Source organism: Talpa occidentalis, unplaced genomic scaffold (genome assembly GCF_014898055.3).
Source record: "Talpa occidentalis isolate TD23 unplaced genomic scaffold, MPIMG_talOcc4v2.1 talOcc4.7, whole genome shotgun sequence".
NCBI classification, from domain to species: domain Eukaryota; kingdom Metazoa; phylum Chordata; class Mammalia; order Eulipotyphla; family Talpidae; genus Talpa; species Talpa occidentalis.
Window position 1 is genome coordinate 10,005,771 of NW_023605083.1, and position 13,977 is coordinate 10,019,747.

The following is a 13,977-nucleotide window of genomic DNA, read 5'->3' on the forward strand; positions in this document are numbered from 1 at the left end:
GATTCCCAATTCCAGAGACTTATTAATAAGGCAGGGCTGTGTCAGTTCTCTATGTTAAGCATGAATGAGGTTGACTCCTTGGTGGGCATTTTCATCTTAAAGTTGGTGCTGATGATCCTGATAGAGTAGAAGGAATACTGGGTCTGAGTTCTGAGGCCTTCGTTCTAGGAATAGCTCTGCCACTTTTCTCTATGTTAAAAAAGCAATACCTCTTTACAATATTGCTGGCATCTAACAATAAATATGAGATGAATTTCAACCTCTGATTGGTGGGAAGTATAAGAAAGCATACGTGGTTGGGAAGGAGAGGGAAGCTGGCTTCTACTGTAAATTTTCCACCTTTCTGCTACCTTTGAATTAATTTCCCTCTAGTCCAACCTTTAAGTAAGTTATGTATGATATTCAGTAATGCAAATATATACTACTTTAGAGCTCACCTTCCCATGCCCTTCCTCTGTAAGCATCTCAGCTCTCTATGGAGTTCAGCAAAAGAAAACCTGTGATCTAGGAAGAGAGTGTGAGTTACCTAATGAAACACAAATATTTGAAAATTGGAATCATAAATCAGATATTTGGAAAATAAAACAAGTTATTTTTAACCTAAGTGGTAGGCAAGTGACAACATGAAGGCATATGTTACCTGGGAACACTGAATGCAAAGTACCAGGCACTGCTAGGCATGACACACACAGAGGCACATTATCCAGTGGCACAAATTTTCTCCCCAGTGATCATATATACATATGCATATACATGGCTGGCTAAAGACAATCCTGATTAGTGGCTCTGTGGAGGACAGCTAATTAGCCAACAGATCAAAATTAAAATGTCTGACTCTCCAGCCCTTGAGTAAAATGCAAATCTTCTGGGTATTGTCACATTCACTTACACTTCATTTACTTGTCATTAGATCACTATCAACCTGATTGGAGATTTGTACTTAATAAAAAAGATTGGGCTTCAAGGAGTAATTTGCCTTTTTTTTTTTTTTTGATTGCCCAGCATCTCATCATCTTTCTTAAGGGGGAAACCCAGCTCAACTGGACATATGATCCAGACCTGGTCAATTAGAGGTCCCCAAACCTTAGGACCTGGACAGTTGTTAACGACTCCCAGGTGACCAGGGTGAACCAGCATCCTTCCCATATCTCCTCTGCCATACCTATGAGCAGATACCTTTCCTTCCTTTTGAGGTTGCTGGCAGACACCTTACCAGCTATGGAGACTAACTGCACAAGGTGCAAAGCCTGGTGGCACTGTTTGATTCACAGGGTACAGCTATGCCTGAATTAATCTACTCTTAAACTTCATGGATTGTGAACTCTTTATTTTCAGCTGAATCTATTCTGAATTAGAGTAGATTTCACTTGCATTCAAAAACCCAAAAAAAAATAGAAAATTAAAGCCACCATTAATGAATCTGATTGAACTAATGGTCAAGGTTAATACCATGCTTATTTAAATGTGTAGTGTAGTTTCAGAGTGTTTTTATCCATATGAAAAAGTGTCCAATTCATTAAATTAACTGGTATCTTCTTGGAGACTCTGTGATGCCACTGTTTCCCCTATAGTTTGGTTTTGCTAGTAAAACCTTCCTCATGCCTTACACCAAATAAAAGTCACATGCACAAAATTCATAAGATTATTTTACTAGGATTTAGGTGGGAGGAGATGACATAGTCAAATTTTCAGAAAGAAAATTTTCAGATTGAACTCTAGCCAAATAAGGGGAAATTCAAGTTCTTATTTCAGACTCAACTGGCCCGGATAACAAAACAATGCCACCTTCTCCTGGCACCATATGTCAAGCTGTCAGTTATGTGGCCACCCCTTCATGACCCTTAACTCCCTGTACCATGTCTCAGCGATGCCAGACCCAAATTCTGAAAAAGCTTCATGGTTTTCTTCATCCAGCTGAGAATGCTGCTGGCCACTGCAAAGCTGTTCACCAACCATAGGCTTTGGTCCATACGGCTTTCTTCTTGAACTCTGGGAAGATTCTTAAGGACAGCAGTGTGGCTAAGGGGACAAAAAATAAAGTACACTGTTGCCTTTGATGGAGCTTTCAAAAGGTCATTTAGATCAGAAAGGTGTCAGAATTTGGCTTTCTCTTACTTGATAATCTTCAAATCTGAGAATCCCATCAAACCTTAGGTGGGAGAAAAGGAGGTTTTTTTTTTTTTTGGCTTGCTTTAAATATGACACAATCATCAAACTATCACTATTTGCAGATGATATGATAATATACATAGAGAACCCCAAAAACTCCACAGAAAAACTAATTCAACTCATCAATCAGTTCAGTAAAGTGGCAGGATACAAAATCAACATGCAAAAGTCAGTAGCCTTCCTATACACAAACAATAAATCTGAAGAAGAAGAAATTAAAAAAACCATCCCTTTTATTATCGAAACAAAAAAAATCAAATATTCGGGAATAAATCTAACAAAAGAGGTAAAGGACCTATACAAAGAAAACTATAAAACACTGTTAAAAGAAATAGAAGAAGACACAAAGAAATGGAAAGACATCCCCTGCTCATGGATTGGAAGAATAAACATTATTAAAATGGCCATCCTACCAAAAGCAATATACAGATTCAATGCTATTCCAATCAAAATTTCAATGTCATTCTTCAAAGAAATAGAACAATTATTGATGAAATTCATATGGAATCACAAAAAACCCCGAATAGCCAAAGCTCTCCTGAAAAAAAAAGAAGGGAATGGAGGCATCACACTCCCAGACTTCAAACTATACTACAAAGCCATAATCATCAAAACTGCATGGTATTGGAACAAGAACAGACATACAGACCAATGAAATTGAACAGAAAATCCAGAAATAAACCCACAGATTTATGGTCAACTAATCTTTGACAAAGGAGCAAAGAAAGTTTGTTCAATAAATGGTGCTGGGAAAAGTGGGTTGCTACATGCAAAAAAATGGAGCTTGACCACTACCTCACACCATACACAAAAATCAACTCAAAATGGATTAAAGAACTAGACATAAGACCTGAAACCATAAAATACATAGAAGGAAATATAGGCGAAACACTACATGATATTCACATCAAAGACATCTTTACAGACACATCACCCAAAGCAGTGATAGTGAAGGCAAAGATAAACAGCTGGGACTACATCAAATTAAAGAGCTTCTGCACAGCAAAAGAGACAATAACAAAAACAAAGAGAAACCCCACCGACTGGGAGAACATTTTTGCACACAACACTAATGATAAAGGACTGATCACAAAAATCTGCAAAGAGCTGATGAGACTCAACACAAACAAAGAAAATAATCCAGTCAAAAAATGGGCAGAAGAGCTAAAAAGAAACTTCTCTGGAGAGGAAATGCAAATGGCCAACAGGCATATGAAAAAATGTTCAACATCACTTGTAATCAGGGAAATGCAAATCAAAACTTCCATGAGAAGTTGTGCACCCTTCTGCACATCTTACACCAGTGAGAATGGCACATATTAAAAAAACTAGCAACAACAAATGTTGGCGAGGATGTGGAGAAAAAGGAACTCTCCTGCACTGTTGGTGGGAGTGCAAACTGGTCCAACCACTATGGAGAGCTATGTGGAGATTTCTGGACCTACTAAACATAGAACTTCCATATGATCCAGCAATTCCACTCCTAGGTATTTACCCAAAGGACACAGAAACATCAATTCCAAAGAGCACCTGCACCCCTATGTTTATAGCAGCACTGTTTACAATAGCTAAGCTTTGGAAACAGCCCAAATGCCCAAAAATAGATGACTGGATCAAGAAGATGTGGTACATATACAACATGGAATATTACTCAGCATTCAAAAAAGATAAACACATGCAATTTGCAGCAACATAGATGGCGCTGGAAGGGATCACGCTCAGCGAAATAAGCCAGAAAGAAAAAGAAAAATACCGGATGGTCTCACTCATAGCAGGAATCTAGAAAACTTAAATAAGGGACCAGGAAAATGAGTAACTATAAGAAAGTGAAAATCAAAATCAACAAAAAACTATGAACCAGAGACACTTTTTGGGGGATGGGGGACGGGAGGGGAGGGACTGGGGTCAGAATGGGGGGGTTGCAATTGTATGGGGAATATAAAAATAAAATTTATTATTTAAAAAAAAAAATACGACACAATCATTAAAAGTACTACTGATGAAGGCAGGGTAAGAATAAGCTAAAATACTTTTTTTAAAAAGGAAGTACTCAGTGTGTACAAGTGTACTTTTAAATTGCTATGTGATTATAAGTGTTTATAATCAACATAGACAGAAGGGGCAAAACTGTCATTGGGAAGTGGGATTCTGAATTCCTCTTTACCTTCTTTTTAGTTTTCTTATTGATATTTTTAAAGTCATACTTTACTATTATATGAAACAATCACAAGCTATTTAAATGAAAGTGAAATTTAAAGGCATTACACTTCTTATTTAAAATCCACTTCCCTATTCAAAATGCCACTTTGGTGATATTCTAGACTGAACCAAGGTGACCCCTTTCAGGGACCAACAAACACTAGAAGCTGTTCTGCAACACAGACAACTGGATGGTTTTCACTCGTGTTTAACATAAGGCATAGAAGTAATACCTTTCAAAAGGTCCCTGGATTTTGCTGAGAGGGCTTCTTGAGGGCTTCCCATGATGCTGAAGAGCCAGTCAATGAACTAGGGTGAAAATGAAGAACAGTATCAGTGAAGACACCCCCACTATCAGTAAGCAACCAGTCAGACGATGCAGCCCTGCTTGGCTGGGGCAGTAGAGATATGACAGGGACCAGCCACAGGAGATGGTAAGTTGGACACAGCTCTCATTTAGGCCAAATTCAAAACTCCTTCCCCTACTGGATACCCTTACACCTGCTATAGGTTTTAAGAGTGAGACCAACATAGGCCCAGAGGGACTTCTGTGTCCTGAAAGTAATCTTTCAACACTTGAGAGGCCCAGAGAAGTTAAGAGCCTTGCCCAAGTCCATTGCCAGTGACTATCAGGCTCAACATTTGAACCCAAGTGCAAGTGGCTTCAAAGTCATAACTCTTTCTTTGTATTATGCTGCCTCCCACCTGGTTTGCATACATGTAGGCCTAGGAAGTAAATAGGGAAACACTTCCAAGGGGAGAAGTGGGCGAGACAGAAGAGGTCTGCTGTGCCACATGGGTAGCTCCCTGGCCAGAGATTGAACTCGTTGCTGCAGAGGCTGCGGATAGCTTTATAGTGCTGCATCTTAACCCCTTGTGCCACCAGGGAGGCCCTGTAAGCCTGTTTCTAAAATAAAGTATGGGGCCTCCTCTGGTGGCGCAGGCAGTTGAGCGCCACTCTGTGAAGCTGTCCACAACCTCTGCAACACGGGTTTGATCCTGGCCAGCCAGCGAGGATCCCACATGGAGTGGCAGACCTCTCCTGTTGTGCCCGCTGCTCCCCTCAGCAGTGTATTTCATCAGTCTGCCTGTTCTGTTCCCTGCTCTGTCTCTGGTGAATCCTCTCACCCTTCTGCACATCTAGCCTGTGCCCCAGTTCTTGTGTAAAATAAATAAATATATCTTTAAAAAAAATAAAATAAACTATGTGTCTTTAAATGAGAACAATTTGTGCCCAAATGAATATGAAACAGAAAGTTGAAAAGCTAAAGAAAAGGCATAAAATACTTTAAAAGTTAATAAAAAAGGGGGGTTTGAAGAAAGAAGAATATAGAAAAAGTAATCCTAATTTCCTGCTTTAATTAGAAATTTTTCTTTCTTTCTTTTTTTTTTGTCCATTTGTTTTATAGTATCCTAATGGAAAGTAAAAAGTAGAACGCTATGAATATACTACAATGCAGTCCAAAGTGAAAATGGTACCCGGGCCAGAAATAATAAAATTATTTTTGTTTAAAATAATGTGGAAAAACAAAAAATTGCAATAATACTAATGTATGTTAGGTTTAAGAAAACAAACCTAATTTTTAATTTTTTTTTTTTTTTTAATTGAGGTGCTCAGGGAGCTGAGCTTGGCTCAACTGTTAGTCCACAATTCAGGAATATTTTTAAAGATTAAGGTTCTTATTTTAAGACTAAGCCACAGAAAGTTGGTTTTAAGTTTTCACATTCATAAAGATCCAGTTTGGATGAAATGGGACTCAAAAGAGAATCTTTTAATCAACTACATTAAGCCAAGTTAGAGCTGTGTATGAAGAAGTACAGGAAACACAGTATTTTCATCCACTCTACGTGGCAGCCAGTGGCCTGGAGAGACTCAACGTTAAATACCAGAGGTGCTTCCTACAGTTTGTATATGCCTGAGGGCAAATGTGATGACATTAGATCTTTACAAACTTCCCCACAGCATCTGGGCACAGGCTCTGAGCACCCAGGTTGCCTGGAACATGGCTGTGGGATGGAATGAGCTACGGGATATGCTAAAAGAAAATGGATGGTCCAGATTCATGATTCCCCTGGTGAAGATTTCCCTGGCATGCTGATCACCTCCCTAATCATCCTATTTGTAGTCTTGAACTCGCTTCCTTGACTGCCCTTATTCTGAGATTCCAAGCTCTCATACACTTACTCATTCTTTCACCCCTAGGGTTAAGAACATGTGGACCTTCAATAAATAGTGCAAGTATAAATTCTTTTTTTTTTTTCCAGCATAGAATAACCGGGCTGTAGGTCAGAGGTGTGGGGAATGAGAGGATTCAGCAGAGACAGAGTGGGGAGTAGAACAGGTGGATTTTACTGAACTATACTGCTAAGGGGAGCATATGGAAAGACAGGAAAGTTCTGCTGTGCCATATGTGGGTTAGCTCCCTGGCCCGGGATTAAACTTAGGCCTTAGCAGTAACAGCACTGAGACTTAACCCCTAGGCCACCAGGGGCTCTGCAAGTGTAAATTCTTCCTTTCATCTTACCCCCAAACCCCAGCTGTAAGCTAGATGTCACTGTTCCTGCTTTTAATCAGTTACCCCAAGCCTGGGCTAGCCTCAACTTCTGAGGTTCCACCTGTGGCTGAAGTTTAGGGCTGTATGAAAGCCTGTGGTGTGATTGAGGTTTCATTCACTCCCACCTCAATCTGACAGCAGAAATTGCTAAAAAGAAGACAGTCTCCTGCCCTGACAAGCAGCTGATCGTCTACCCTACCTTCTGGGTCTGCTCCTTCCATGGCTCTTTCTGCAGCAGAAGAGTTAAGCTACTGGGAAGGAGAGTGAGAGTCTCCTGCAAAGTGACCCTGTTCACTGGACTCCTGCCAAGGAAGCTTGATGCTGGCCCAGCTTGGCTACTTTCCTGATGCCATGGTAACCAACTGGCGCTGAGGCCAAGCAGGAGAGGGGCAGCATGATCTGCCCATACAACCACTGCAGCTGCAAATACCAGCAACAAGAAGTCCAAAGCCTACAAAGGAAGTAGAAACAGCTTAGCTCTCATTTTAACAATTCAAAGTAACACATGTTTACACCACAACCCCCTGCGTGATCTTACCCTCCATCCAGCCCTCCTCCTGCCCCACTGCTACCCCGGAAGAGGAAGTGGACTGAACAGCAATCTCCATTTCCACACTGAATGAAACGATGCTTTGGGAGGCTTCTGGGATCTTTTGTGAAGACAGAGGCCCAACAGTTTCCTAATTATTACTCTTAAGATTTCAGGAGAAATGTGATCGATTTAATTTCAAATCATAGTGAGATCCAAACACTCCTCTGTTCTGGTGTTTTCAAAGAAGTTAACAGTTAAGACTGATATGGAAAGAGATATTTAGATTTATTTTTATGTGGCCCAAACTGATTTTAGAAAATATGTATAATCTGATTCCATTTTTGAACAATAACAACAACAAAAGACTCCCCTCTCACATACAAAAAAATCTAGGCAATCACAGGAAAGGTGGTAATGGGTTATCTATACTTTTATCTGCTTATCTGTATTTTCTAAGTTTTAAAAGATTTTTGTAAGAAAATAAAAGGTTAATAAAAACTTACGATAGGTGTTATTATTATTATTTTGCTTTTATGGAAGTAACGCTGCATTATATTATGTAAGTTTCTGCAGTGTGTGCATCATTGTGAATCAACATTTGCATATAGTACATTAAGTTCACTGCTTCAATGTATCGTTGTTCCTGAAGTTCTTAATTTCACTAATTAAAATTTTGAAAGATACGCAACTTTCAGAAAAACTGAGCTGAATTTCAAACAACATCCCAGGTCATGAAATTTTACTCACACAGTGAACAAGAAAGTCAAAAAATATGCCTGCAGAAAGCATTCTAGGGCTAAAAATTACAGTGTGAGCAGCTAAATCAAGATAATTAAGAGAGCAAGACAGTGTTGTTTCATTTTACTTGGTAATATTTTTTTCTTTTTAAAATTCACTCATTTCCCATACTTGCTAGCTTTTTGTGGTTCTGAGGTCATTCTGCAGGGGTGATGAAATCGTTTTTCCAGCTTGTGCACATGTGCACATAAGCACAAGCTTGCACACTACTCAGCAACTTCTCCAAACCAAACACTTGAATCCACACTCTAGGTTGGTGCAGAGGCCAGAGCCATGTCCATTGCGAATCAATTGCAAGAACACAGGACCCAGGGCTCCCTCCACTTCTGTCAAGGAATTTATTCTGCTGAAAATATTTCTCAAAGGGCAGCCCTGGGTGTTTCCAAGCACTGGGTAGGAACATGTGTTTCCTTCTGACATCAGACAGGTGTCACCATTGCTTCCCCAAAATTAAAGGAAGGAGGGAATGAACAGAATTCTAATAACATTGAATATTTTAGTATGTAATTTCTGTGAAACACAAAAGTGGGCTCACATTTCTCAGATACGTGGCATTAAGTTCACTCTACAAGGAGGTAGCAAAGAGTAACAAGCAAGGGCTTTACAGCAAGAAGCCATGGCTTCCAGTTCCTGAGCCACCTCCTATTAGCAGTATGACTCAGGTCAATAATTTTCTTTGACTTGTCATTTTCTCTTCTACAAGTCAATGGAGAAATTAATCATTCTTCCTTAAGGCTTCTCAGGTGGATCATTAAATAACGCATATGAAAGCATTCTGCAAAGTTTTAAATGCTATAACAGGCTAGGGCTTCTATTTTGACAACAAAATCAAGAATTCTGTTTGATCATTTCTATTGTTATGAAAAGTATAATTTTCTGAATAATTTAGAGTTTTTAACTACATAGAAAACTTCATCATTCTTAACATAGATTGGAAAAGCTTTTTTAAAAAAACAGGCTCTTAACACTTAAATAAGGGCCTCCTGGTGGTGGAAGGGTTTTAGCGTCATCACTATGAAGCATTCCACAGCTACTGCAGCACGATTTCCATTCCTGGCCAGGCAGGTGACCCACATGGCCCGGCAGACCTCTCCTGTCTCGCCTGCTGCTCCCTTCAGCACTGTATTTCACCAGTCTGCCTATTCTGTTCCCCATTCTGCCTCTGGTGAATCCTCTCACCCTCCCACACCTCTGGCCTGTACCCCAGTTCTTGTATGCATAAATAAATAAATCTTTAAAAAAAAAATAAAGGAAGGAGGGAAAGGAAATATGCAAGCCACAGCATATATCTTTTCTTGAAGAGCAAATATTCTATATTTGTTTCTCTAGTTTTTACCTTATCAAGAGCCACATTTGGAATAGAGGTTGATTGGTAAGCAACATTTCTGATATAACCCATCAATTCCAAGAGCCATTCCATTCTCTTCAACACACCTGAAACAAAAAGGGAAGATTTTCAGACCAGGGTTTTCCTCTGAAACATAAAATACATTAGTAATAACCACCATAAATAATAAACCACCATAAATAATAACCACCATAAGTAATAAACTAAAGCAGAACACCTAGTGAGGACTCCATGAAACAGTTTCAAGTTCTTTGGCAATACCTAGGCTTGTGGTTGTCTATAAGAGAGTTCTTTGACTTTATTCATATCATATAACTAAGCTTTGGCCTTGATTTTTATTTTATTTTAATTTTTTAAAAAGATTTATTTATGCATAAAAGAACTGGGATACATGCCAGAGGTGTGTGTGGGGGTGGGTAGGGAGGGGTGAGAGGATCGACCAGAGACAGAGTTGGCCTTTATTTTTAAAAGCTAATTTATTCTTCGAACCTACCACTTACTAGTGATAAAATACATTTTGGGGGGCCTTTCTCTTTAAACATTAAGTATACTAGAAGTCTGGAATTTTGGATCTTGGATAATCAGTTGTTTTTATGGACTTCTTTTGCTTAAATGTTTCCAATTTATGCTAAAATCACAGAGAAAACCTATTCCAAAGACATAAAAAGAAAAAAAATACAATAACTGAAGAATAAACATCAGCATAAACAAAGATTTTTTCCCTTTGTTGTTTTGTTTTTTTTTTAAATGAATATTCCTAGCACAGTAAAGACTATTTGGGCAGGTTTTCAAAATTTAGTGAATAAGGAAAATGGAAACTAAATCTGAATGCCAGTAAATTGGAACCAAAGGCAATATCAAATTTATTTCAGTTGCATGTATTTTCATGCTTAATTGGGAGCAAGCAACTGGATTAACTTCTTGACTTTTGCTCTAGAGTAAAAAAATCAAGTTTCTCATCACAGGTTCATTTTTCACTGGGCAGGCACTGATGCAGGTACAAGTATCTGAATTGCCAAAGAGGAAGAAGAATTGAAATACTTTTGCAGTTTTGAAAAGAGCATTACAATCATGCTTGTCAGATTTCAGAACCTTAAAGATACAAAAGTTGGGGACTCCCTGGTGGCACAAGGGGTTAGGCATCAGCACTATGAAGCCATCCACAACTACTGCAGCATGAGTTCGATCCTTGGCCAGGGAGCTACCCACATGGTACAGTTGACTCTCCTGTCTTGCCCACTGCTCCCCTCAGCAGTATATTTCAGTACATCTGCCTATTCTGTTCCCCACTCTGTCTCTGGTGAATCCTCTCACTCCCCACACCTCTGGCCTACACCCCAGTTCTTGTATGCATAGATAATCTTAAAAAAAAAAAGATATAAAAGTTGAGGGATAAGGACCACAGACACATGTGTATGTTGCCTAGGGTCACATGGTCTTCCCAGCCACTTCTTATCTAGGTGCATTCAGAACGTAGACCAGAGAAATTACAAACATATGACCAAAGGCATGGGAAGAGGAGCTTCCTTTGCAGGGGATCATTAAAGTATAAATGTTTCAAGTGATCTAAAAGTTGCACCATATGATTCATTAGCAGAGTTTCAAGCCTAGAGCTTGAAGAGTTAGGGTATTCAGATACTATTTTTCTCACACCTAAGAACTTCTATATAATACCTACTTAATTTTGCTGTTGCTTTGTTTGTTAAATGATCATCTAAAAGCCATTTTCATGAAAACATCAGGCAGAATAATCCTGTCTGTTGGGGAAACTGAAGCAGGCAGTATCAACGTGATAAACTTGTCTATCGTGCTGAGGGCCTATTTAGGCAAATACAAAAACAAAAAAAAATCCTTAAAAGAATTTGTTCCCCTCTCCAAAGAGTGGATGCTGGGAGGGCTTATTGCTGTCCATGGTGCTCCTCATTCCATGAAAGACCTAGCTTGTCAAGAAGCACTAGCTTGTCAGCTGAGGAAACCATTACACCTTGAAAGGGTAGGTAGGCAGCTCTCAGTTCCTGATGCTCACCCCGAGAGGCCTCACCTGTGTTAGCATGGCTCACGATCCGGGCCTGGTACAGACTCTGCAATACCATCCAGGCCACCGCATCTTTTTCATGATGTTGAACAGCAACTCTGAGCATATCAGTCAAGCCCATCAAGGGGAGTCGTCCTTGAGAGACCAAGTACAGTCTGACAAAGGCAGCCTTTTCTATGCTGCTCTGCAAAAAAGCAAATTGTTCAGTTACTATTAAATTAACTGAAGTCATTATAAAACCTCAGGGCAAGGGCAAAACAGAAAGGTTGAGTTTGATGTTAATTATTATTCCAAATGCTAAAACTGCTCATTTCCTGCAGCATATGCCCCAGCTGCCTGTGTGCTTTATTAAATGTACATACAGAGAGGGGGTTGTAATGTCACCTCCTGTTTCCTCATAAAAACCATAAATGATTTTGGGGGTTAACTGATGATTGTATATAGGAAGGACACACAAATGATAATACTAACATTGATAACTAACAAATACAGTACTTTTCAAGTGCCAGGCACCATTCTGAGCACTTAACATTTATTAATTCAGTAGTTCACAAAGTGTGATACACAGGCCTCTGGAGGGTCACCAAGACCCTTTTAGAGGCTCTGTGAGGTCAAACCATACTCATAATAGCACCAAAACTATTAGTCACATTCATTGTATTTTTCATTGCCATTTGCAATTTTTTAAAAGGCTAATTTCATTTAAAATCTTTGTACGCAACAAAAATGATTAGCCTGAATAAACCTTTGTCCTTGAAAATACATCTTGTAAAAATTGTGAATGGTGAAATGGGCAGTGCATAAGGGATGTCTGCTTTATGCTCAAGCATGATGATTGTCTCAAGGGCAAACACTTGTAAAACTGAATTGTGAGCTGAAGTAGCCACCCTTCATGGAACACCATTTACCTAGAAGAACGACTGTTAGACAAACTGTGGTTATTCAAAACAGTATTTGAGATATTTTCTTAAAATTGAAGGAAATGAGACTGTCACTGCAAGGAAAATATTTGTTGCCAGTGATAAAATCTAGTATTTTAGCAAAAAATTCAATTTTTGGAAAATTTGTATCTGCTTTTATTACTGTGGCAGCTTCCCATTGCATCAGAGAATTTTTGACGAGATTGCTGGTGATATTAACAAGTATGATGTTTTGATATTGTAAAATAAAATGTATCAACATTTGGAAGATTTTCACAACTCAGTGATTCAGTGTTTTCTAAGGGACCAATGCATGATATGCACTAGTAAAAAAGTCCAGCATACAAGACACATCAATGGGCTTTAATGTACCAGAATAAGTTTGGTTTGATATGGTTTCAGAGTCTGCACATTGTGACTAATCTACAAGAAACTACCACTTTTTGTTTTTGGTACAATATTAAAGAAAGCACAGTTATCTGAAAAGACTGTAAAAATGCATTTTCTCCCATTTCATCTATTTGTATGAGGCTGAATTTTTTTCATATGCTTCATTAAAATAACATCAAAATATAATGAAGGAGCTATGTGAACCTAGCTGTCTTCTATTTTTGTCAAGAGATTTGCAGAAATAGTCATTTTTCTAATATTTTTTGAAAATGTTTTTATTTATGTTAAGATGCAATGAATTATATTACTTTTAAGTAGATTTTTAAATAAAATTTTATGTTTAAATTCTAATATAGTAAATATTGACAGGTATGATCCATATCAGTGAAAAAGTTCTTTGGAGTCCTCAATAATTTTTAAGACATGCAAGTAGTCTGAGAAGCCAAGGAGTTTGAGAATCACTGTATTAACTGTTTCTCACCAATCCTATGCAGTAGATCATCATCATCTCTCCTTTACAGATGAAAAGACAAACACAAATGTTAAGTAACTTGCTTAAATTCATGTAGATATAATAGTAGACTAAATCTGAGGCCTTTACTGCATCCTTATTCTTAACTCTATTGTTTTCAGAAACGAATAGAAAATACTGACCTCAGTGGAATATACAAACTCTTTAAGGGACATCAGTGTATTGTAGTGACAATAATCTGAATGGTACTTTATGAATCAAGGCGGATAACAGAAAAATCTTTTAGCTCTACATACTATGAAGTAAATTACATACATTACTTCCAACTATATTCCATGAATATAATAGGATATGATAAATTACATGAATGTCATAATTATGATAATTATTATGGAGTACTTGCCTTGGGTCAGGCACTTTGCCAAGAAATTAATGTGGATAAAGTCACTGAACTTTCAAAAAACAATCCTAGGAGGCAGGTGCTATTATCTATTATCTCCCTTGTACAGATGAGGAAACTGAGGCAGAGAGAGGCTATGAAACTTAACTAAGGTCTCCT

At 38.4% G+C, this 13,977-nt stretch overlaps 1 protein-coding gene across 3 annotated transcripts in view; it reads right to left on the reverse strand.

Moving 5' to 3' along the window:
- Window positions 1-1,630: 1,630 nt before the first annotated feature.
- Window positions 1,631-13,977, reverse strand: part of FOCAD (focadhesin) — a 268,670-nt gene continuing 256,323 nt past the window's right edge. For all 3 annotated transcript variants that reach the window (XM_037495054.2, XM_037495055.2, XM_037495056.2), the window contains 5 exons: window positions 11,643-11,820; window positions 9,590-9,687; window positions 7,123-7,374; window positions 4,602-4,677; window positions 1,631-2,019 (listed from right to left, as the gene is read on the reverse strand). In XM_037495054.2, coding sequence (XP_037350951.1) covers window positions 1,946-2,019; window positions 4,602-4,677; window positions 7,123-7,374; window positions 9,590-9,687; window positions 11,643-11,820 — 678 coding nt within the window. In that variant the 3' untranslated portion in view covers window positions 1,631-1,945. The remainder of the gene's footprint in view (window positions 2,020-4,601; window positions 4,678-7,122; window positions 7,375-9,589; window positions 9,688-11,642; window positions 11,821-13,977) is intronic.